This window comes from Simochromis diagramma, unplaced genomic scaffold, assembly GCF_900408965.1.
Source record: "Simochromis diagramma unplaced genomic scaffold, fSimDia1.1 OVJJ01000304.1, whole genome shotgun sequence".
NCBI classification, from domain to species: Eukaryota; Metazoa; Chordata; class Actinopteri; order Cichliformes; family Cichlidae; genus Simochromis; species Simochromis diagramma.
This window is the reverse complement of record NW_024387030.1, coordinates 14,671,609-14,697,123: the sequence shown is the minus strand read 5'-3', so window position 1 is coordinate 14,697,123 and position 25,515 is coordinate 14,671,609. Positions and strand designations below refer to the sequence as shown.

General features: G+C 44.8%; 1 protein-coding gene across 6 annotated transcripts in view; it reads right to left on the bottom strand.

Annotated features, from left to right (window-relative positions):
• The window catches only part of esrrb (estrogen-related receptor beta), a 41,250-nt gene that overhangs the window by 4,535 nt on the left and 11,200 nt on the right, over positions 1 to 25,515 (bottom strand). For 5 of the 6 annotated variants that reach the window (XM_040042612.1, XM_040042611.1, XM_040042613.1 and 2 more), the window contains 4 exons: positions 19,893 to 20,302; positions 14,176 to 14,301; positions 8,295 to 8,405; positions 7,646 to 7,807 (listed from right to left, as the gene is read on the bottom strand). In XM_040042612.1, the coding sequence (XP_039898546.1) occupies positions 7,646 to 7,807; positions 8,295 to 8,405; positions 14,176 to 14,301; positions 19,893 to 20,289 (796 nt within the window). In that variant the 5' untranslated portion in view covers positions 20,290 to 20,302. The remainder of the gene's footprint in view (positions 1 to 7,645; positions 7,808 to 8,294; positions 8,406 to 14,175; positions 14,302 to 19,892; positions 20,303 to 25,515) is intronic. The other variant, XM_040042609.1, reaches the window with a different exon arrangement.

Here is a 25,515-nt window from a genome sequence, read left to right as displayed (position 1 = left end):
CGTTCCTGCAGGCGCCTCATTCTGACAGCATATTAGGCTCTTCGGCTCCACCCCTGATTAATAAGATTGCTTTTACAAGTTTGCTGTTGCCACACTTGCGTAGCCGTTGTGTGATTTAAGGGCGATAGATTACAGTATTGACCAGAGCGCTCACTGCACCCGCATTCCACATTTTCTCTTAAATATAAATGATCTTACTAGGGTGCAGCCACCAACCTGATGTTTATCTCTTTCTGCCAGGACAACATAAACGCATAGACACGCACGCACACACGCACGCACGCAGCTTAAGAAGAATAAGAGACATAATGAGGAAGCGTCAGAGAATGCGAAAAAGAAACGGGACGATGAGAGCGAGCGAGGGAGACGGGCGGAAAAGAAGAGCTGGGGAGAGAAGTACCCGAGTGTTCAATTTCCCTTATCGTGGTGATGACCACTGCAGGGGAAGAGCTGGAGGATACATTAATTAACAGATTGTGATCAGAATGTGAGGGCCTTCACATTTTGAAGGGGAATCAATAGTCAGTAAAATAGAGTGCTAACTGAAAGGTACCAGTGCCCTGCTGGACTGGTCAGAGGTTGTCTCTGAAGAGCCCAAATTAGACCCAACAATTCAAACTGCCAGAAGCACTCACAACACTTTACTATTATCAGTGAAGGCAATAAGCCATATTTTAAAAAGGCCTGTGCCATTACACACATATCCAGACAGCATCTTAAAACTCTTTGTTGTGTTATTTCCTTGTCTGCATACGTGGCCATTATGTCGGACAGAATGTGGACTGGCCGGAGCAAAATTGTCATGCAAGCGTGGACGTGGTCTTGATTGCCGCATCAGGTTGGCATCACAATCACAGGAAAAGGCTTTGTGTAGCCTTTTAATGCCAAGGAGGAGTGAAGCGGAACTAAAGCGCTGTTCCCAATATGACAGCTCGTGCGAAGGCCTTGTTCAGGGCTCGCTGAAGTGGCTTTGGAGTTGTTCTGATACAACAGACACCTCTCAGCCATATGCACACATGCGGCTCCAGCAGCCTACAATTACCTTTGACGCTAAAAGTCCTTGAATTTAATCCAGTGTTGTGAGATGGAGAGGTAGTGTTTTTCCCTTGCTCCATTTTCTCTCTTCAAGGCCTAAATTATCGCTCCAAATGGGATCTCATGTCGTTGCCTCGCCTTTTTCCACTCAATTTAATCGAGTAATGAAGTGACTTCCCGACTCCGCAGGTCACACGCCGCTCCGGCCGCCGCACTCTGAAGGTGGCCCGGTTAAGTGCCGTCGGAGTGGGTGATTTCCTCTAATGAAATATCAATATTTACATCTTCATTTCCAGCCCACTGCCTTGGCGGGGTTTGACCAAACATGACACAATATTGACCAAATCACAGAGGCCTGTCGGTGCGCTTGAAGGGCCTTTTCCACTCCACTGCTGAGTGCACCGGCAGCTTTCTGTCTGAAAGTCTTTGCGGCCGAGGAGATAATAACAATGCAGCTCTTGAGTTTCTCTTTGTTCACTTTGACTTAAGCACCCCGCTCAAATAGGGAGCATTTATATCTCAAAGAAAATGTTCACTTTCAAAATTCTCTGCTGCGACTTTTTTTTTTTTTTACACTGCTTGTGAATGAAAAACTCAATCGAGACAAAGGAGCACAAATAAATACGAGTGATAAAGAAACAGCACCGCATAATGGCCCACCTAATCGTCAACTGCATCGTCATTAATAGCTCAAAGGGCAAAAATCAGACCACTAAAGTCCAACAACAGAAGCCAAAACCATCATCTCCTCCTTTATCTCCCCAAAAGCCCTCGGCTGTGAGCAGGAGGGGGCAGCCCAAACCTACAGACGGCTGCTTTAAACCCCTTGCAGAGATTAATCAGAGCACTGTTTCATCTGCCAGAGCACAGGACGGTCCAAAATGAAATGCTGGAGATTTCTGTTGAGCTGGAGTTCATATTCTATTAATTTATTATTGTTTCCCTCTCCCCGAGGGCCATTAGCGTGGGTAATAAAAAGAGATGTAATTACGAGGCACGGTGGCCCCCTCCAGCTGCAGCCCCCTCGTAACTCAACCTCAATCAGACAACAGAGCAGACAGAGCGAGGGAGAGAAAAAGAAAAAAGATGGCAGGCGGGAGAGAGGGAGGGAGAGAGCTAGAGAAATGGGGGATAAAAGAGAGGAGAAGATATGGGCCAGGGAGGAGGGAGATAAGGAAGAGAGAGAGCAAAGGGGGACCAGAGCATAAGGGAAAGGCAAAAAAGGAGATAGAAAGAGGAAAGAGAGTAATTCTGGCTGGACAGGGGCTGATCTATCATGGCCAGATATCAGAAGGACAAGCAGGCCCTGAAGACTTCTGCCCAGCGGCAATCTCACCTCAGCCAAGTCAAGTGCTCTCCGGGCTCCAGTTAGAGTAAAACTGCCCCTAACAGGACCCCAGAGGTTGAGCACATCTTTCTTTTTTCTAACCTCAAACTGGGCTGAATGATCACACTGCCATAAGCTTATTCTATATCAAAGCTTTTTGTTGTTGTTTTGTTTTATTTCAGATAACAGTTTAAAAGGGGGAAAGGACTGGGGAAAATGTGCGTGCACCTCTGTTTTGCATGGATTCTTGTCACTTCCAAGTGTGACACACAAGACATACAAGCAATATAGGAAGAAATGCCCATTTTGAGCAATTTTACAGATGGCGCAAACTCGTCTTCATGGACCTTTGGGCATATAACTCGCATGCCGACTATGACCCTTTTTGCATTTATATGACGGCGTCAGGAGGATCCAATCAATAGCAGCTTGGTAATAAATTGCTGCGCTTGACGTAAATAATTTGACCTGAAATCCAGCCACATGTACAACACAGACAGCTCAGTTTGCTGCGAGCTTTCTCTGGACATTGATTTGATGACACAAAATGCTGCTTTTTAAAAAAAAAAATGATTGAGTAAAGTCTAGTCAATACAAGCTGACTAGGTGAAAAAGAGGTTGATGACTGAAAATTAATTGCGTTTTCAGGAAGCGCCTATCAGCCTTCTTTTGACGTGATAACCAGCCCATTATCCCATTGTAAGTAGCTGGAGAATGGGGTGATTTGACCAGCAGCCTGTGAATGTTATGAGGTTGAAAAACGTTAAATACAGTAATCCCCTTGTTTTAATCTGCACCCTATAACCTCCTGACCCGGGCAGCAAAGTCTTTAGCTCTCCCCAGGGTCCCACTGGCCACTACTGACTTTACATATCTCTTAGCCCCAAAGACCAGGACGAATCAGGCTTTAATCATTGCTATAATTACACATAATTTATCTCCACTGCCATCAAGTAACACTGCTTAATGAGGTATGTCTCTCTGCTGATCATCACTTAAAGGCACATCGGCAAAAAAGATTTCACACAAAAAGATTATGCACACACGTTAAAGTTTAAGAAAGTATTTAAATTTTATCTATTTTTGTCATTAAAAATATGTATATACATACATATATAACAGCGCCGGATGTACCTAGCTATACATCTGTCACAATAACTAAACAAGCTTGGCTTCCTGGTCCTGCACACTGTTGGCTTCCTGTCCCCCATCTCAATCTCCCTGCATGAGATTGGGGGGTTCTGCCTTCCTTCCACTCTCTGACTGGGTTCAGGCCTCAGCATCCACCTGATTGCTCAATCTATCTTTATCTCCTGTGTTGAAGCCTACGTCAGAGGGTAAATTGAATATACTAAGAGCTGTCTGTTGGTGTCTATATTTAATAAAGTGCACTGATGAGGTGCTGATTTATTGCCAGGCAGTATTCACACTCTATTACAAGGAGATTACGCAGCTCGAGTGGGATCAGGCTGGCAACACAGTAAGTAGATTTTACAATTTAATGGCAAAGAGAAAACAGGAGCCCGGGAGGAGGAGGGGGGGGGGGGGGGGGGGGTGAAGGAGGCTAGGCGACTATAGTGGAGGGTTGAGCTGACAAAAACAAGACAACGTACAAGAGGCGCAATCTTTTTTCGACATCGGTGCCTCCGTGCTAACAAATAACGCGCCAGGCAGACGCAGAAGCTGATGAACTGAAATCCAATAAAGCACAGACGATGAATATTCCCAAAACACCAGCGATGAAAAGAACGATGCAAACTAGTCTGATTCATTAGGTTCCTCTGGCCTGAATCTAATACGAGAAAATCCTTTGCGTGTATATTTTATAATAATTCATTATAATTAAAGCTGTGTGACAAATGAACTTCTTAACGTTACAAATGTAAACAGACCTGAGAAATAAACAATCCTCACTCAGTGTCAGCCAACATCACTTTATTGTTCAGATGATACCCATTTATGCATCCAATTGGCACCCGTCACACTGCGCACACTATTTAAGTTCCTTTAGTCTACCTATACAATTGTCATGCATCTGCAATCCGCTTTGCAACCCACATCCACCTTAAATCCTTTGACTATATTGGTCCTGACTGAAACGTGTTTTCTTTGTATGGTGCAAAGTAGGACAGTGTCAGTGTTTGCTTGGCCCTTTAGCCCTGAGAGAACTCCCAGCTGAAAACACTCGGAGCTGGGAAGCTGGGAGGTGAGCTGGCAAGCACCAACCAACGAGCACCTTTTGTATAAACAACAGGCACGGCACTCTTTACATATGAACGCATGACATTCCCACTGCGGGTGTGAAGGCATGTGGGGAAAGCACAGGGTTATGGGGGGTTACACTTGAAACTCACTGCTGCTGAGGAAGGCAGCAGTGTCAAGTTGGTAAGCAGGTTCTAGTGTACTGAAGTGGTCAGGGCACTTAGTTGCTCACTAAACGTCTTGGACAGAGGAAAATGCAGCTCTAAATTGATGGAAGGGACCAGAAGGGGTGGCCAGAGGATTGCTATGTGTGTCGAAGGTTGTTAGCACCTTAGGAGCAACAAACCATCTGTCAGCGTTGCCCTAACACTATTCCTAATGACCCCGTGCCCCTAAGGCAACAGCCGTGTTACTTTGTGCTGCCATTTGGAGCAGTGACACAAGTGTCTAAAAGCTCAGCGGTGATTATCAGTTAATTAAAGATGCTCTTCAGATGAGGGCAAGGCTGCAGTTTTGCAATGGCAAACCTGTTAAAAAGGACTGATATGTGACACCACGCTGATCTGAACAACTGAACGTGTTCTTATTTCGCCTAAAATTGCAGAATTCTGTAACACCTGAAAAGAACTTCACGTATGTAAGCCGACCTTTCACGGCCAAAATAACAAAGTCGACATCGGAGCCTGTAAGGCAGATATCGGCTCCACTAATGATACAGCTTTGTTATCCTCCAATTGTCCTCCCATTAAAACCCAATAGGGCTACTCTTCTCAACATTACGCCACTTTTGAAACTCGTTCCAAATGTTAGCTGAAAATAGGAGAAATTAAAAATCAATCGGGAGAAGGTAACTGCCAATTTTCATGACATTTAAATTGTTACACTCAGACTTCAGTTGCTGGCCCATCTGTCAGTGGCCTAATCAATGTGGTCTACTTCATAATGAACAGTTAATCTCTTTAATTCCATTGCCCAAGGCCACAAAAATCTATCAGGATACAATCAGCAGGTTTTTTCCCCTCCTTCTCTTCCCTGTCGTAGCTGGAGAAGAGAAATATAGTAGGAGCGGAGCGTGGTAGGCTGCCCTGAGGTACCGCTGGTGCATGCAGTGTTAGCGCATGGAGTCTCGCTCAACCAGTGAACCGTCTCTGATCAGGTTCAGCCATGTACAACTCAATTATGCAGCCATTTCATGGCCAGAGGACACCCACTGCCCTAATGCAGACACGGACCGAGCACTTAGTTGGAGTGGAACTCCTTTTTTGCCCTCTTAAATTGTTATTTAACAAGAATGAGTGTGGTTTTACGAACAAAAGCATTAAAACGTGGCCACAAACGAAACCAGTGTCGAGTCTTCTTCAGAAGCAGATGAGAAAAATCTGCTTCCGTCTTGTCAACGTGCAGCCAGTGCAGATTATTTAGGGCAAATCAGTTAGTGCAGCTATAGTTCCACGCGCCGGCTCACAGTGCAGCACACAGTCGGGCTTAGTGCTTCGGGTTTTTGGGTTAAATGATCATTATCGCCACATTTGGAATGACGAGTCGTCAGCTGCAATCTATGGGGCAAATCCCATTAACGTTATGAATCTATCCACTGTACAATACGTGTTAGTATAATCTGATTAGCAACGTTTCAACACCATGACACACAAAATCCGAGTAAGCATGTACACATATTAAAATGATGAAGCATTTCAGGGATGCGAGATAAAACCTTTAATACTTGTATATTAGTGTTTTTTAAATAATTGGCTAAAAGGACCATCTATGAAGAAGAAACATTTCTGACTCTGAACAATACAAACTAATGCTCTCTTTATTCTCTCTAAATGCAAGTTCACACTAGTGATGATTCTTCCCGTCTGTACTCTACAGTCAGCCTGGGAATGCTGTCAATTTTGTGCATGTCTGCGCCACTGGTGTAATTTTTGGGTCACAATGATGAGAGTGTGTTATCGGGTCAGCTGTGATCCAGTCCTGAGTAAGCTCCTTGGTTAAACTCTCAGTCTGCTGACCATGCATGGCCTGTGGGGAGTGATCCAAATGGTTTAGTCGCGTAAAGGACTGGGGCTGAGGCCAGGGGCTGGGACCGTATCCATCTCTAATCTCCTTACTATCAGATCTGTACCTGATTAATACCCCTTCTTCTGAGAAGTACTCTAATACCTATCGGTACACAATGCACCACCCCGAGGTCACTAAGAGTCCACTTTGGATCACTGAAAATAAATAAACTTTTCATGTGTGTGCCATGCGTAGAGTGTGCATATGTGTCAGTGTTGTAATGATGTCGTGCATTTCCTGCATGCTGACAGATGCATGCCTGTCCAAGTTATGCTGATGAGAAGAAGAGGTTATGGCGTTGGCACCGAGGGACGCATTGATTTAGTTTGTTACCGCTTTGTCTCTACAGCACTGCAGTGCTACAGAGTTATAGGGGTCAAGCAAAAGATCAAGCGGGAATCTGCTTTAGTTGCCAAAAAAGAACAGCTAAACAACATGTACTCTGTCAAAATCAGAGGAAAAACTCTCGAAGGAAGCAAAATCTCTGCTGATGTGAGGTGGCCTATCCTCAATTCAACAGCCTCTTATAACCTAACACCTCCTCTATCAGAATGTCTATGGGGCAAGGAAGAAACATGATTATGCCCATCAATAATTCAATATGTGTGCGTGTGTGTGCTTGCACTTGTGTGCATTCATGTGTGCCTGTGTGTGATATGATGTCTTGTTTGACTGGGCAGGTCCCCAACTTTGCTCTTAATCTCCCCGGTGATTACAACATACAATGGCACCGGGTCTGTGTCCCCCCTTCTCCATTGAATGGAGGGATTTAAAATGCACTCTATTGATTTGTTTCTCGCACAGCGATGTCCATTTTGCACACCCCTCAATCCTCCACGCACCCGGAGGCTGTATGAGCTGCTGTCATTAATTATCTACGTGTGAGTGCATGTTTATTTTCACAGAGCACGTTTAAAACTGGGGGCAAAGAGAGATGAAAGAGGAAAAATAAAACCGTATTGAAAAAGAGCATGCCTTGAAATAAGACAATAAGAGAATATTTTATATGTATTTTACCTGGGATGTGTTTAGCCCAGCCGATTATGACCACCAGCTCGCGGTCGGCCAGGTCACAGAGCGTGGTCAGAGCCTTGATGTCACTCTCTGGCATGGTGGGGTCAGGCATGGCATAGATCTTCTCTGGCTCTGCCACCAACAGGTGAGACACTATCTTTGTGACTGGATTGAAGAGGAAGGAGGGTGGGTGTGTCAAAAAAAAAAGGAGAGGTCAAAGGTTATTTCACCGTAATGCTTAGAGAGGCACACAGATGTGCAACACTGATATGCATGGCAACATGACGAAACAGTAGCACGGTGGTCCCACCTTCCCTTTTTTTTGCCTGTGTGTGTGAAGGAAACGCCACATTGTGCAAAGGAAATTTACAGTGTGCAAAAAACGTGTGAGACAGGAGTGTCCTCGAGATCTCTCACTCTTTAATATCAGTCATCTGTTCAGAGACTTATCGTAACTCGGCTCCGAGCAGAACAATACGTGGCCTATATTTACGACAAACGAACTCTCAACTGTCCAAACACGCAACATGACGGAGGAACGCGAGTCTGTCCTAGAATTTGATCCCAGTTTTACTTGCTTGCTCGCCTGGTAGAGGAGAGGCAGCGGAAGAAAGAGACAATGGGCTATTGACGGGGGGTGGGGGGTACTCACGAGGCTTTTTGGTGGGAGGAGGGAGCGTCAGGCCCAGGTACGGATTGTTTTCTGTGTCCAGCCTCCTCTTGTACTTCTGTCTGCCCCCTCGCACACGGTCCAGACGAACCCCTAAGAAAGAAAAGATAAGACCGCCGTGTAAATTGTGATGAAGTTGTAAAGACAAAAATATAGGATTATGGTTCAAAATTACACCCTCACATATTCTATATTATAATATATTAAAGTAAATGTGAGCTACAGTGCTGGCCTTTAGCTTGTATGTAAGGAATATAAAAGGACTACGTAGAGGTATAAAAATGTGTCCGAGTGTATGAGCATACTTTCAGTGTGTGTGTGTGTCTGTGTGTGTGTGTGGGGATGTGTCAGAGTCGCGGCAGGCTTCCCATATGTGGTCCATGCCTGGCTGGTCTACTGTGACACAGCTGAGCCCAGAGCAGGTCTAAACATATGAATATTTAACGCAGGGTCAATGATCTCACAGACTGGCCCTCTAATTATTTAGCTTTTGGGGTGAGGCAGACTGAATACTAATTAGCTGCCAGCCACTTGCCTCTTTGCTGTGTGTGTGTGTGTGTGTGTGTGTGTGTGTGTGCGTGCTCAGGTGTGTCCTTTTTCAATATCCACAAACAGAAACTTAACCAGCCAACAAGCAAAGACATAGTCACACATACAGTGTACAAAGCATCCACTGTCATACTGCAGATAGATAACTAGGTATTGCTTTCCAATAAAAGACCCTTATTTCACCCCTCTTTCACAGGAGTAGCACCGAGGCCTTATCATCCGCAGCCACACCTAGGGGGCCAGGTTCCACACTGATACTGTAAATGTCAAGCTGGCCTCATCATAACATAAGTTATTTATTATCTCATTATTTGATAAGAATGTTTCTATTAAGATGTCTTTTCTATTCTATTAATTTTCAACATTGTAAACATATTTCATCTGCGCCGTTCTATTCATTTGATGCCACTCGGCAGGTATTTGGCCATTTAATGAAATTGTATGCAAACATTTATATCCTGCATGCCCTTATTTGGAATTGTGTCACTGCCACCGGACAGTCTGAACATACCGGCTATCTTAATCCAGCTGAGAAGGAGAATCTGTTCAATTTACCTTGTATGCATAATGTAACCCCCCCCCCTTACACAGACGTGCAAACAAATTTAATACTAAAGGTTGGATGAGGAAAAAGGCTCAATGAAATTCTTGCGGTGGAGGAGGAGTTAATTTGTCAGCCTCCCGTGTCCTTTGAGTGAACAACACCCGCAGCTGGAGCACTTCCTTGATGATTTCATCACTTTATAACAGGGAGGACGGTGTCAAACCTGGGCATTGTGTGGCCACTGCAAATGAGCCTAATACAATTTGCCCATCAGCAAGTGCTCTTGGAGAGGATGAGTTTGGATGTGTCCCATGCGTGGCGATTGGAGGTCGCCCGGTGAACGGATGGGGAAAGGGAAAATCAGATGATGTAAGATAGAAGTGGTAGCCTTCATTTAACAAAGAGGAATTCAGCAGCAGATTTATGCAAAATAGCTGATTTTTATATACAACAGACACAAAGCCCTACTCGCACTCTGTGAATGGGGAGTCCAGTAAGTTGTATTATCATGTAACTATGAAACAAAGATTTTTTTCTACTTATATAAATTATTTGATTCCCTAGAAACACAAATCTGATTAGGACTGTCTTTCAATTTCCTGACACTGACAACCTACTAACCTAATTACCCCCAACTCCCAGCAGAGCCTTATCCTTCCCAGTGAGTACCAGGGAATCATCTGACATCAACTACCTGTATTTCATGCACAAGCGTGGATACTTGGTGACAATTTATTTTTTATGTGCATTGTATCAAGCAATCAATTCTGGCAGTGTTGTGGGCTACTGCTTATAAACTTTCTGCATTAGCTAAAATACCGTTATTCTTGGATGCATGTCCTGTCAAATGTGCTATCACCACTTTCTACAGTTTCTTCCGGCTCTCCAGATGAGCTTGGCTGCTGCCAGGTGGCAACGCTTCTGCTCTCCGTGTTCCTCTCTGCCGGTTGAGTCGTGTGGCTGTGTCAGCCAGCATAAAGCCAACTACGGAGGTAGATGGGTGCCTCTTTTAATTAGAACAGTCCTGGCCATAATTAACAGATGCTGACAGGAATTAAAGCTCCGCACTAACCTGTCTCATTTTACTGTCCAACAGGGCCAGACACAGGCAGAGAGGAAGAGAGAGTGATTAAGAGCAGCCAGACAGATTCATTCACTCATGCTGTCAGGTACTATAGCCAGGACTTTTATAGGGGCCTTTGTGAGGTTCATATGCCCCTTTGGTGACGCTTTAAGCGCTCCGACTCTGGCCAGTCTGTTGTGCTCCCTCCAGAGTAAACAGTAGGTGCGTTATAAATGTGCAAAGCGAGTTGAGTGCCACCTCATCCACAGTCATCTTGCTGTTTTATGGCCCACTACACAGTGCGGCAAGGGTAGCAGCGGGTGAGCTCGGGTATCATCTCTTCAAAGGAGGGTGCTCGGGGAGGGGGCTTTTGGCCAAGGCGGCTGGCATTTGTGCACGGATTAGCACAGGCCTCGAGGTGGGGGCTGGGGCCAGCTGACCTACAGCTCTTCTTTCTCTCCAAAAACAATAATAATCCCCTTCCGAGCACACTCCTACAAAAGGGCCTGTCTTCACTCACTTTATTCGGTAGGGGTCCTTATTTTGAGTCCCTCACCTGTTCTGGGTGTCTCTCCCTGGGGAAAGTGTCAGGATGTCTGGGATGGTTGGCAATGCCAAGGGGGGCTTAGGCGGTCCCTATTTTAGCTGGGAAAATCAGAAGGCCACATGGCAAGGCATGGTGAACCTTGCCTTTCAAGGAAGCCGCCCGCTAAACTGCCGTCAGCACTATTTCAAAGGGCCCTCGTTGCCAGCTTTGCATGCTTCTAAGTGCATCGCAGCATTTTTAATCACGAGTGGTGATGAGCAGGGGTAGCGGAAAAATTGTCACGCATTGCCCCCCGTCCTCATCTGCTGACCCCAGAGGCTGCCATAGTGACACCCTTGTCACATACTCCATTTACAGGTTAGCTACAGTATCCCTCGTGAGCTGACATCCTTGCTCGTACTGCTAATTGAAAAGACTAAACGGCACTTAAACCTCACTTCAGAGTCTAAATTAAACTGTTGAAAAAACATTTCAAGTGATGTTTGCCACAGTGGAGGCCTCCTGTTACTTACTTATTTCAATTATAGATCTTAGAAGCAGACTGGATTCATCTTACTGGTGCACACAACTTTGAAGAAATGACGTTTAGTACTTTACTTCCCTAAACATTTTTTTTTTTCATTTGTATGTTGTGCGTTTTACTATAACTGACTGTTAGAGCTTGTTCTCTGCATGAAAATGTATTGCATATCAGTACAGACACACTCCTTTGTTCAGCAAATCTTCACAGCTGTCGCACTGCTTCCTTGCAAAACCAGACGATTCCTTTAACACACAGTATTCCAAAATTAGGACAATGGAACAAAAAGCTATTGTCTTTGGTCAATGCTGTGGATGTGCAGATAAAAATATATATTAACTTTACAGAAATGGTCGATTTTCTTGAGCTCTGAGCAGCCAGTAAGACTAGAAAAAGCACTATGTAAAATATACCTGTCCAGTCTTGTATGTGGAGGCATGTACAGTAGTGTGAGTGTGTGAGAGAAAGAAAGTCGTGATGGAGAGCAACTGCCACTGAATGATGTCAGTCTAATCTCTCAATACTATCTTGTCTTCTCGCTTGCTCTTAGCTCTGATCTGTTTCCATTGATCAGAGGAAAAACCTGTTGCATCTGACATTTGATTAGTCTATTGATCACTTCCTCCTTTACACAGTCAAGGGAAAGTACAGCTACTCAACACAAGGTTCAGGCAGGCCTCCTGTAATCGGACTGCTGATCTTCCAAGACCATTTTCCTTATGCCTCCTATCCGGTTTCCAATATTGAAGTGCCAAATGTGGCTTTAGTGGCTTTGCTTTCACAGGTGTACCCACACAGAACAGAGACGTGAAATCTTAAGTTGTTTTATTTTTTTGTTTAAATCTAGTGAAGGATTTAAACTTAGGTTTTTTTGGGGGGGTCAGAAATGCACTTTGTTGGGGCTATAAAGTTATAATTAGGCAATTTTCCATTGAGACATAATGTGACCTTTCTGCAGTAATGAAAGTAAGTTGCAACCAGAGCCACATGAGCGGTTGCCACCATTTCCTGAGCCGACGGCTTCATTGAGCTTACAGTCGGCACAGACCACGTGTCTCTCTTTCCATTTAGTCTTGGTGACACAGCCCCAAGACAAGAGCTCAAGCAAACGCTCGTTTTCTTGGTCACAGCCAGCATGTTTCAGAATTTCGACTGTGACAAAAATCAGTTATATGAGAGGGATCTGTGAACACCAGCACATGATTTTAATCACGCACAGTGACAATAGCTGCCGTGCGGTGATGACAGCCACTATGTAAAGGAGGAGAACCATTCTTATTCTGATAATGTGCTGAGTACACAGAGGAGTGCATTAGAACCTCAGGCTTAGCCGTACTCTGCATATTCGGGTTTTACGCTCATTTTTAGGCTGACCTGACACCAGTCATTCATTTATAGCAACGGCTACATATTTTTGTAGTCTCTTATTCTCCAAGGTGATATATTGGCATAAATTTTTCATCAGATAGTAATGCGATTACTCTGTCATTCTGGCATTGAGGCTTTATCTGGCTGTGCACAGTCCAGCAGATTCTGTTACTGGGTTGGGATCCATACGGGCTACGACTCCGGCTTCAGGTCGCGACTGGGTATGTATGCATCTATAAATCCCCCACTCTCCAATAGAAGAGAATAATGGGATGAATAAAAGCAGAGTATATAAATTTCACGGAGTTTGGCAGAGAATTTAAAAGTGGACGTTTTAACTGGATTTAATTTATCTTCGATTTCGGAGCTCTTATCTGGCAAAGCATTTACACCACCGCCCAACCGTGAGGGATGAAAAAACCTACCCTTCCTGCTTTTATCTGCACTTAAGAGAGAAGCAAAATAAAAATGAGTGAAAACAAAAACAACACTGCTTCCCTCCAGATATTGTCATTTCTATGTTATTTGTCTATCTTTTATTTTATTTTATATTTCAAGCAAACAGCAAATGATAAACTGACAGAAACAGAAAGAGTAAGGGAGGTGAAAACTCACCCACTAGTGCAGTGGGATGAGGGAGAGTGGACAGGTGCCTCCGCTAGAAGAGCAGCCAAGGTTTGTGTCTCGGGGGAGTCAGTCAGTGGGGAAAGGGAGGGGGAGAGAAAACCAGCCAGACAAATCCATCGGAAGCATGTTTAATTGTCACTGAATTCCCTGTTGGCGTGACTTTAAAAAACCATCCGCAGGAAGAGAGCTGAGATGTTCGGAAAACATTTAGTGGATCAATATGCCAGGGAGAGCTGAGACTGTTGCGGGTGTGTGCTCAGGGACCTGGCCTGAGCCTTTCCAAGTGGAATACTGTTACATTTCTATTACTCAAAGGCAGGGATCAACCTATTCAGCATATTTCTGTCCCCAACTCAACTGCACATTATTTACTGCTGTGTGGATAGCAGGGGGAGGACAAGGGGCTGGGAACTGTTGTGCCGACCAGCTCGTTTTATGCATTTCTCGCTGTGGAAATGCATAAAACGAGCTGCTGCAGGAAAAAATAACATGGGCCTTCTTGGTGGGTCATAAGACATCAGGCACACGATGATGATGTATTAGACTATTGTTGATCTGATCAATTGTTTTTGTATAAAGTGTGTGCTTCTATGCTACAAGATCTATGCTACATGAGTGTTTAAGAATAATAAAAAATGTTCTTACTCTTCTTACCTTCTTTGAGCATCCCCACTTTGAGGCATTTCATGAAGCGACAAGCCTGACATGATTTGCGTCTCCGTTTTGTGATCTCACATTCATTTGTGGCAGGACAGCTGTATTCTATGTTACCTGTGAAGAAGAAGAAGAAGGAGAAGCACAGCTTAGCACCAATGCCATATTCAAATAACGAGTAGAGTATAAAGTACAAGCATTTTGGACCTGATGCTAAGCTGGGTGCTCCCAGTAAATGCAGAAAACACCATCATTGTGTTTAGATGGTCTATTATATAATAACCACTCTGGTATGGGCACCTGTTAATCATATAGATTCTTACAGAACCAATTTCTATGTGCCCTCCAGTGTGTGGAGTACCTTCAAGCACTGAGGTCCAGAGTCTGAGGAGAGGTGGTGGGGGCAAGGAGTAAAGGGCAAGGGGTTAGGGGTGGAGTGAAATCTAAAACAGTCCTTTAGGACCGTTCAGCAGATGCCACTCTACTGCAACACTAAATTGGTCTCATTAATTCTGTGCATGTCCCCTCCAGGCCCCGGGCGCAGGCCATGTCCCTCTGCGCTCAGAGGGGCCTGCCACTGCTTCAATAGCAGGCTAGAGAGCCAGACACACTGCCCCTGACCACTTTACATAATACTCCTGCAGACCCAAACCTGTTGTTACCACTGTTGCCATTGTTGACTATTTACATAGTGTACAGGCAAGAGGCCTTATGCATTATTCAGCTGCAGCGTCTGATTCCAGGACGGAGCAATGAAAAAGAGTTTCATTGCTACACAATAAAAGCGCCGGTTCCGCACTACTCTAGCATTAGCAATAGGAAGGGCAGGGTATGTGAGGCAGTTCCTCCGCTGCTGCCTGATTCCCTACATTTTACTGCATTCGGGGGTTTTCAATAAAGGGTTTCAGTGTAATGGTTGCTTCGGCCTAGGAATTTGAATTATCCTCATCTTGAGTGGGCTTTTAGCTTGAAGGATTTTGACATTGATATTTTCTGAACTTTTCTTTTAACCTATTGTTTGTCTTTTCCAGTGTAGCGCTGAAATAGATTGACGTCTAATGTCAGAATCGAACCTAATCGTTATAATTCCCACAACATAAACATCCTCATCCATTAAAGTGCATCTAAGCAAACAGGACGGTAACAAACCTGCTCTCCACCCACCAACCTCTTCTAAAGGGGGAAGCATTTCCTTGTGTGTGCGCACACCGTCCAGACACATTCACACGCAAGCACATTAGGATTGCACCCTGACGTCCTGAAGCTGCACCCCAGCTCTGACCCTGAGTTCACATTTCTGTACAGAAAGCTGTGTAATATTCCACTGGCATTCCTATGCTAGCCCTCTAACATCCTTTGACAGCTTATGCAATTATGTTAACATTATTGGACAGATCAAGTAGAGGGTCCCAAGATGTTATAAATAATTAGAAATTCCTCTTTATATCTGGGTTAGAAATCATTATGCTAATTCTCCTCTTCTCTTTGGGGTTGGGGTAAATAAAGGTGTGAGGCAAGTGGCTGATGAGCTCCGATTGTCTTTCCTCTGTCTGTTTTCTCTGTTGTCATAGCAGAACCAGACCATAATAATCCTATCCCTTTCTCATAATCTGGCAGGAGGCAATCAGTGCCGCCCTGCACAGAAGTTAATCTTCTGGGGCTTTTTTCTGTTTGTGTTTCCATTACACACTAACCAATCCTTAATTTTGATGTAAAGCACTAAATCTAAAAAAAATATATCTTTCATTTGCATTTCACTAAATTATATAATTAGGAACTTGTGGACCGCACACACACGATATGTTGCAGGGCTTATACAGCACAGCTGACCCTGTGTGGTGATGCTTATGGGTTGTTGTTTTTTTTTCTTCCTCCTCTCCGTTTCGTTTCTCAGGGGATCCCAAGGACACGTGCACAAACCGCACAAACCACACCTGGCACTAACTAAGTTAGCCCTTTGATATCGCACACTCCAGAAACAAAAGCAAACATGCGAGCCCACACTTCTGCGCTACCGTATTCACCCACCCAGCCGACTCCCCCCCCCACCCCCACGTTCGTCTGATGTTCTGTCAGAGGGGGCTTCTCATAGCTCAAGGCAGAGTGAGAGGTGGATTAACTCATTTTTCATCCCTACATTTGATTTATATTTAGAACAGGGTCAGCACCCTGTGCCAGCACACACGCAACCTTACCAAAGTATCACTTTCTAGCATGACTGCTGCTTCTGACCTGTTATTTTAAGTCAATGTAAGTGCAGAAGAAAATGCTAACGGACATAATAAATGAATGTGAATGTAGACAAAAATGTAGCTTTGCAATCATGTTTAAAGCACAAGACTACAGCACGTTACGAGTCCCAAATCTATGGCAGATCTTTTTTATTACACGTAACTCATTATATTAACTGATAGCGTTAAAAGGTTTGCTCCCATCAGCAGTTTTGTAAACACAGACGTGAAAAGCATAAAGCTTCAGTTTCACTTGTATTTGGTCATACTCTTAACCTACATTATATCCAAAATAATGGCTAATTAGGTACTGACCCTTAAATAATCAAAGTGAAATGAAGTCAACCAAAGTTAAAAGATTTAAATATTTAATTTACTTGCATAGACGCCATAACTGAATTATTATCGTCTTTGCTTGAGTTGTCTTCTTAAAAAAATTAATAAAGTATTTTACTGGACTGTAATTCAGCAGACTTAACTGTATTGAGTTATACTGAAATTAACTAAACTGAACTAATATCAGGGCTCAGAGGGTATAAAAGACAACAGACGGCTGAACGGCTCTAACAGTCTTTTTTGTCTTTTATCTAATAACAAATTGCACTATACTGAACAGGAGTTAAACACAGACGGTGACAACAGATTTAATGGTGCGCTTGTAATAAATGTCATACAACAGATCTGCCGTTCAGAAACGCTGCACAGATACACTGGCTGCTAGAGCGACTGTATGGCAACTTTCATTTTCTAAAACGAAGCGCACTGGCGGGAACCCCTTTAACCCGAGGGCCACGCTCGGGGGTTTATCTGTCTTTAGAGAGGTTATGGTATGGTTACCAATAACATTACAGAGTGAAGGGAGAAGAAAAAGATTTGCCTCCTTCTTCTCTTGATAAGTATCTGTCTCAATCTATTTTATGGCTTTTCAGGACCCATGCCAGGGCACAGAGGGGGAAAGTCAGGTCTTGTAAGTAAATTACAGTAAAATGGCAGGTATTTCTCATCAAAATCTAAACTGACTTTTACAGGCTTACTGTCAAGGTCTGTTACTTCATATAAAAGAGGGCCACTGAGTTCAGTCGGTTTTCAAGCAATTTTGCACTTGGGTTCAAAATGGGAAGAAAACACGGTTCAATAAGACATTTATGCTTTTGATTGGTGGGGCGCGCGAGGTGCAGGGCTGGAGGTATGATTAGGGCGCATTGAGAACAGGGGTATTTCTGGGATGGATGGAGATCTAGGTTGACTTTAATTTGGGTCTGGCCTTGACTAAAGCAACTATCTCCACATATGAGTTCAAGGGGCTTTTAAACTGGATGAATAGGTGGCAGAAGATGGATGTGCCATCTGTGTTTGTTGAAAACGGTAGGGACGTGGCCTTAAAAAAAGCACAGGCCATAAGAGAACTGAAGCAGTCTGAAAGGACAGGCGCACACATTTGTGCACACACTCACTGAAAATAATATTTTATTTATATAATAATAATTTAAGCCTGCGTTTTAATAGCATTGTCAAGAATAAGTTGCTAAATCACAGTTACACAAGGTGAGCACAAGGTGATAAAGAAATTGTCGTGTACACGGTTAACATTAACTTCACATGTTTGCCCTAAGTGTTATAGAACAATGTGAGAAAGGGCTGGGAAAGACAGCTCCTTTGTTTTCTTCTCATTAGAGAGGGCCGTCTCACACTCCACCCTTGACTGCCTCGTTATTCCTTTAATTAATCAGTTCTCATCAACGGCACCCTCTCATTCTTTTCAAGGGCTCTACATCCTGCTCTTTACCGCTTCCATTTTCCTCTAGCAATCCTGCATGTGTTTCTTTCATCATTTCGGAAGGATTTTACCGCCACCCCCCTCCCAAAAAAAAAAAAAAGAGCCCTGCATCCTCTGCCTGGGACCCCTGTCTGATTATTATGCCATTAAGCCTCTCCTCCGCTCCTCTGAAAGAGCAGCAGGCTCCCTCTCCAATCTAAAGAAGTCCTGGGTTTTTTTCCCCTCCTTTCCCTGAAATTACCCGGCGACGCGTGCCTGAGTTTCTAATTGGCATGCCCGTCCCTGGAGACGGCCCCCTCCCTTCTTCCTAATGAAAAGCCTCGGCCTTAATTACACTTTCCAAACGCTGATTGTTATTGACAAAACTCCTGTGGCTCGGACAAACGACGGCAGATTAGCTCCATTACAGGCAGCCCTCCAAGAAGAGAAAGAGAGGGATTTCAAATTGACAATGCAAAGTGAGGGGGGAAAAAAGAGGAGCATTCAATTTTTTCTTTCCATGTACCTTGCTCCTAATTGTTTGGGCCGTTGCTCCACTTAAGACGTCTCTTTCTTTCCCGATGCCTCTTTTCTGTCCCATTGTGTCGCCGTCAGTGTACTTTTAGTGAAGGGACAAAAGCCCAGTTATGTTACTTGAGAGAAAATGTTCATCTTTTGTCAATAGACAGGATTGCTGATGGCAGCATGGGTAAACAGGAGGATTTGGCCTAATGCTTTTGTTTGCCTGCAAAAGGTACATAGACTGTCTAAAGCTGATAGGGCAGTAAGGTCCAAAATCAACACCTAGCATCAAGACAGGCAGCCTGCTCTCCATTTAATGCCCGCAATTATTTGCTGATGAAAAAATTCCCTGAAAGCAGCGGACAAAATGATTATTTTGTTTCACCTTAACCAAACCCTTAGGTTCATTTGATCTGTTTTATCTAGTTTGTTTTTCACTGAATTTATTCCACGACTAAGCCAGCACAGCTTAGTTCTGGGCAGCTGTGCCTGTTGTGCAAATTTTTTTTTTCTGCTCAACAATATCTTCGTCGCCCTGATTAATCTGGAGCGGAGCGCACAGTTTCACAGTGGGGGGCCTTTCATTGCCTCTCCAATGAGAAGCTGTGATACATCATGCCTTGCAGATAGAACAGTCTCACACTAGTGCCCCCCCCACACACAAGTCAGAACAAGAATAATAAAGCATGCACTCTGCGCCCCCCCAAGGCATCTGGACAAACAGCCCCCACCCTCCACCAAATCTGCCCTCTGAGTGATGATATTGCCTCCATCAAACTCCACCCACCGTGACAGATGATGTCATAATCTCAACAGTTGCCTCCTCTGTGTTCAAGTCTCCCTCTTTTTCTTTCATTTCAGTTTTATTGTAAAGATTCTTTTCAAAACGCATAATTATTTGTTAATCATTAAAGAGAACTTTATTTTTCTGTTTTGTTTTGTTGAGTTGTGAATAAATTAAAAACAGAGGCTGATATGTTTCTGGAGGCTACTGGTCCCCTGTGGTATGAGGCATCTTCCACACTCCAGTGATTTTTTTTTTTTACATAGCAAAGTGTTTGGACTGAGTATGTTTCAGTGCTGTTGTGGGGCCAAAGGTGTCTTGTATGGAGGGTGTTTTGGTGTTCTGTGATGCAGCGACATGGGATGAAATATCTTGTATTGAGTGTTTGTCGGGCGGGGTGAAAGAAGAAAAATACCTTGTATTGTCCTTTTAAAAAAGGCTTTGCAGGCCTCACAAGAGGCTACCCCATAGTGATACCCCGAGGCTATATCTCCACAGACCAGGCACAGCCTCTTGGGGAGGGAGTTCAACATGTATTCGCACTTTATGGACGAGTCCTCCATGATGGTGCTGGAGCAGTCGTCATAGCGCTTGCGGCAGGTGCCAGCCCCAAGCCCGCTGGGGGTGAACATAGGAGGAGAGTCCAGGCCGTTCGAGTGGCTGTTCATGGTGCTGACATAGCCGCCGCTGGCGTCCGAGTTGCCGCTGGGGCTGTGGTGGCTGACCGTGTCGATGACCGAGGAAGGACTGGATGGCTCCGTCTTGATGTAGGACCCACAGCTGGAGGGTAGATGCCGGTCATCAGCGGCCATTCTATTCAGCAGCCTGGAAGGGGGTGGGGGGGAGAGTCGGTGGGGGGTAGGGTTGATAGGAAAGAGGGTGTGGAGGGTGGAGAAGATGAAGATGATTAGCAGAGGTCTTCGGAGAGCAGTAATGAATCTCATCAACCAGCCAAGTGACAGAAGTGCAGGAGACAGCAAATTATTAGATTATATGGCAATTCAGAACAACTGTAACAGAAATGCTTCTTTCCTTTAACGAGAAATTTGGAGTGAATGGAGTGTGAAAAGATGAGCGCTAACATACTGCTTATTTACAACTACGGAGCAGAACAACTCACTTTCAAAGCTTCTACAGTGGAAAAACGTGTTTGATTTTCTTTTCACAAAGGAGAGGAAACTGAAAAGAGGACAGCTGATAAGTTTCGTGTGGTTGCAGCCTTACGTTTAAAATTGAAATTTAAATATGTAGTCATCTCTGTTTTTTTTAATCTTTCCAACTTGTCTGTCTACACCACTGTGTCCTAACAATCCCTTTACACCAGTCAACCAGGGGGAAGGGAAGTGCTTCATCAGCCACACATTACAGCAGCTGCGAAAGCGCTTCAGAGCAAAAATACACACCAAACACGGCGGCACAAGTCCGTACGCCACACAAACCCAGTGAAAAAAAGGTAGTTGAAAGAGAATAAGAGGAGGAGAGAAAGGGCACTCTGAAGACTTAACACACACCCACACACACACAGAGCGTGCACACACATCAAAGATGGGGGCATCTCCGTAGTTTAGAGAGCACAGTGGACCTTGGCTTGTCTCCTTGAGTCAGCAGTCAACCAAAAGGAAACATGATGGGAAGATATTGACTTTTTCACTGTCTGCCTAATAACTGTATTTTGGAGTACATGCAATCTGATGCTGTAACGTGTGCAGACTAAAGTGCAGTCTTTTGACTGCGGCCACAAAATCCTCTCCGAAGCCTCTCCTGCCCATATAAATCTACTTCAGTTCAGCTCTATAACCTTTAACTTGAAATTGCACTAAGAGAACAACGAAGAGGGGGAAAAAAACTTAGCCTGGACACACTCAACTCGTTTTTCCATCTGCAAATAGAGTGTATTGAAGAGGTGAAGTGGTGGAGGAGATGAATAACTCAATCTGCTGGGGATGCCGTGTAGACACAGTAACCTCTTAGGGTCAAGGCGAGGTCACACACTAACATACGCACACACCCCTATGCATGAGGGTACCACTGAAGGGGTGAAAGGTTACCTGCACTTGCCTACATTAACAAAATTGAGCCTTGCGTGGCTTATGCAAATTCAGTTTCAAGGGTTTCTCATGAGTGGCAGCTAGAAAGCCCAAGTTGTGCTTTAGCACATTAGTTTCATTAGCATATTGCCAACTAACGGTAATGTTTACATATTTGACATGTCAGGTTTACCATCAACACGGGGAGAAGATGCCGTTTCCCACTTGGGCTCCTATCTTTTGGACTGGACTGCTCTCAGAGCACTTCAGAGGAAACAGGAAGCGAGAAGCGTGTGCTGTGGTGTCCGCCGTTGGTTGGCCACACTGCTTCTCGCTCTCTGAGGCTGATTTAATTGTGAAGATGGGTGACGGAGGGGTTCAAGCCCAGGGGTCAGTGGGTCAACCTTATTTTCTCACCCTGGATTCCAGGGCCCGTGGAGATGGGGGTCAGCGTGTCAAATTAAATCTCATTCCCGGGTTTCCCCTCCCTGCTGTCATGTATATTCATTGGAGCTCCAGGTGCCTAGCACTTCTGGAAATTCACAAAAAGGTTAACTGCTAAAATAAATAATAAAAATAAAAAAAACGTCCCCTGTTAAAACCGTTGACCTTGTGGAATAAGCTCTTTGCCCGAGCTCTCCTGGAATCCTTCTTGTGATATAAAACCTCTCAAAATATAAAACTGACACACAGCCGCCATCCTGTTTCGCAAAAAGCAATCCAATACATGCTTTATTTCCTCTTTCTTTCACTTACTCTCAATTTAACCAATTCATGCAATAACTGTATAACGGGTGGTTGTTAAGAATTACCGGGTTTTTTTTAAATTACCTACCTCTACTCTTAAATGGTTTGCAGAAAAAAAAGTGAATCATGTTCATGCCTTTCTAAAATAGATCTCGCCGCTCTTAATAACGAATGCAGATTACATACCCATAAATTAATGCACGCTCTGTGTTCATCTGCTTTATGTTCTCCGTTTCAGGATGGATATGTGCACCTGCGCGACAGGGCACCTGCACTTGGCTTATTAAAGGCTATATATTAAAACATAGGAGCACAAGATGGCTCCATTTAGCTTTTATTTCAGAAATTCAGAGTAAGCTTAACCCAAGTTCAAAGGCCACCTCGAGGGTGACACTTAGCATAATTGCATAAGTGTCTTAACTGTTTCCCCTCCAGCTCAATGTGGTCATTTATAATGAATGTGCTGGCTAGAATCCCCTTAACTCACACCGCTATGACACATTATATCACTGCTATGCTTATGTTTTTAACAAGCCTGCATATATTGATTAATGATACTGAGGGAATACTAACCATGAGAACCTGGCGTATTAATCAAACAGTCGAAAATATTTCTATAAATATTGGTAATCTCTAGTGGGACAGGGCCAATTTAAATCTATAAATACAACTGTACGGGAAAATGAATTATGAACATTAAATTGTTTGACAGCAGCAATAGTCCCGATAAATAATTCAATATGTGGGCAGGTGCTAATTAGCTTGTGTGCCACAGACAGAGCAGACCGGAAAGGGTGTGCTGAACTGAGACTTGATGCTGTAAAATCTATAGTTCTTTCTTCCTTCCTCAAGGTAAGAGCTTTTTTCTCTCTCTTTTTTTTTTCAAAATCTGCTGCCTGGCTGCCTAAAGGAGCAGCACTCATCTAAGACACAGTATCTCCCCCTCTCCCATTTTCTCCCTCTGTTCCTCCTCCTTTTGTTCCCTTTGTACCGATCAAAATTCATGCTGAGTAGTAGGTTATGGGCCCGCAAACGCACACTGCGCAGTTTGGTTTTAATCTGATTCCACCTGGCCCTCCTAACGGCATTTCAGATCCCTAATATCATTCCACCAGTGCTGCTGTGACTGGGATTAGCCGGCCTAATGATGTGGCAGCTCGTATCACACTCACCGTTCCGCGATTTCCGAGAGGAGAGCCACGGAGCGCTCTTTCCTAACATCTCCACTCTTTCCCTTTGCCTGCGAGCGAAATTCTGAACATTGGATGACACTGTTATGAGAACGGAGAACATTCAGGATCTAATTGAGCCAATTTGTAAGTATGCCTGCTGAGAGCTAGCAGCTCTCTTCAGGAGGATAGTGACATCTTCCATTTTTCTCTGTGTGACTGCCACGCTCTCCCTGTTTCATGTATAAATCCCAAGCACAGAGTACAACCCTGCGCTAGAGACTCAAGTCAAGCAGCGAGTAAATTCCTCATGTCCTTTTCACTCTCAAGGCCGCCAGATGCCAAAAAACACAATTTTTATAACATTTGCTCACCTCATCTTAGAGTGTCACACCCCTGCTACCTGATCAGACTGCACAAGCGAAGGGGAAGAACGGGTTGGCGGTGGGGGTTGACATCTCAAGGCAGGGCGATGGTGATATCAGATGCCCCAGTAGGGGCAGATCTGTCTCGTGGGCCTCAGGCGATGTGGCCTGATAAGCCACTGGTCCCAGAGTCAGCGGTGGTAGGACGAACTCAATTAGCTCCTGACAGACCCCCTTGCAGCCCAGCGCAGCCTCCTCAGCACAGCCAAGAACCCGCTGGCAGCTGCCACGCTGACCTCTCCTCCAGGGGCCACTGCCACCTTTTACCGCTCCAACACACACACAGAGCCAGGGACTCATTTTTTTGTAAAAGCGAAAATCATGGTCAAAATCTACACGGCCCCACAAAAGTCACAGAAATACGCACAGAGGCTTGAAAGCCACCAAGGGTGCTCGCCGCACATTCACACGGGGGAAAATGTAAATGAAAAAGGACCGAGGCTCAAGGAGGGGTTGGTTTGGCCCCTGGGAGAAAGGAAGGGAATGGAGATTCCAAAACACACTTAGCTGAAATATGGAGTGTGCCTCTCTGTCTAACTGGCTCCAGGTTAATGACCACCAGGGGAATAAGGGCCAAAAGACTCGTGGGGCAATGTGCATAAGTGTGTGTGTCTGTTAGATTGGTTTATGCGCTCATATGCGAGTGTGTATTTGCACTGCAGACAGAATATGAAAGATGGAAATTTGGGGGTTGGCGGTGTGTCGTGTGGCTGACGGCGGTGGTTTGGTTGGAGGCAGGACCGGCACTCCACAGGGACCCATTCTAATCTATGAGGAAGAGGCCCCTGATTTTGGAGTTTCTCATTCATTAGTCCTGCTCTAGCAGGGAGACAGGGAGAGGACTGAGAGGAGGGGGTGGACCTGAGGAGAGGGGAGGGGCATCTTTATTAACGGATGTGCCAGACACTCAGAAGACGCTGACAGAGATTTATGATTTGCAGATCTATGGAGGCAAACAAAAGGAAAGCGGAGGGGGAAAAAAAACAGGAAAAGAGAGAGTGAGTGAGGGGCTACATTAGAAGAAACAGAGAAGAGAGTGTTTACTGTTGTGATGGGGAGTGAGGGTCCCAGATCGATAGTCAGGAGGCTACAGGGGCCAGGGCAGGGTTACCACTTCTCAGGGACTGCGCTGCTGCTGCTCCGTGGTGCTCTAGCAAAGGATTATATTTAGCTGCTTCACAGCGATGTTACTGTAGTCTTTATAAAGCCATGAGCTCACTCCACTACGACAACATGAGCCCCACGCTCCAGCAGCACCACAAGATAGAGTCGACCAAGAAGCAGATCACATCTATCGATCGCCCCTCCCGCTCCTTCCTGTTCTAGAGACGCTGCTGGCAGAAGAGAGAGGGCCTCTCGTGACACAGGCGCTGCTGTTTGTCTGACGTAAACTGTCTGGGCCGCTCTGGGCAGATCTTGTTCTTATAAGGGGCTGAGTTCAGGATGTTGAGGGAAGCAACCGGCTAATGACAGAGCTTCTGTCAGTGGAAGTGTGGGTGGGGGGGTCGGGGGGGAAGTAACCGCCGTCTAAACTTCTTACGACAGAGAGCAAGGAGTTAACAATCTTCTATGCAGAACCAGTGGGAACGGCTCTCCGCAGAGTTGGACAGCTCATCACGCTGGATGTAAAAAAGGAAGTTCAGGGATAATTCCGGCCTGCCGTGCCGTAC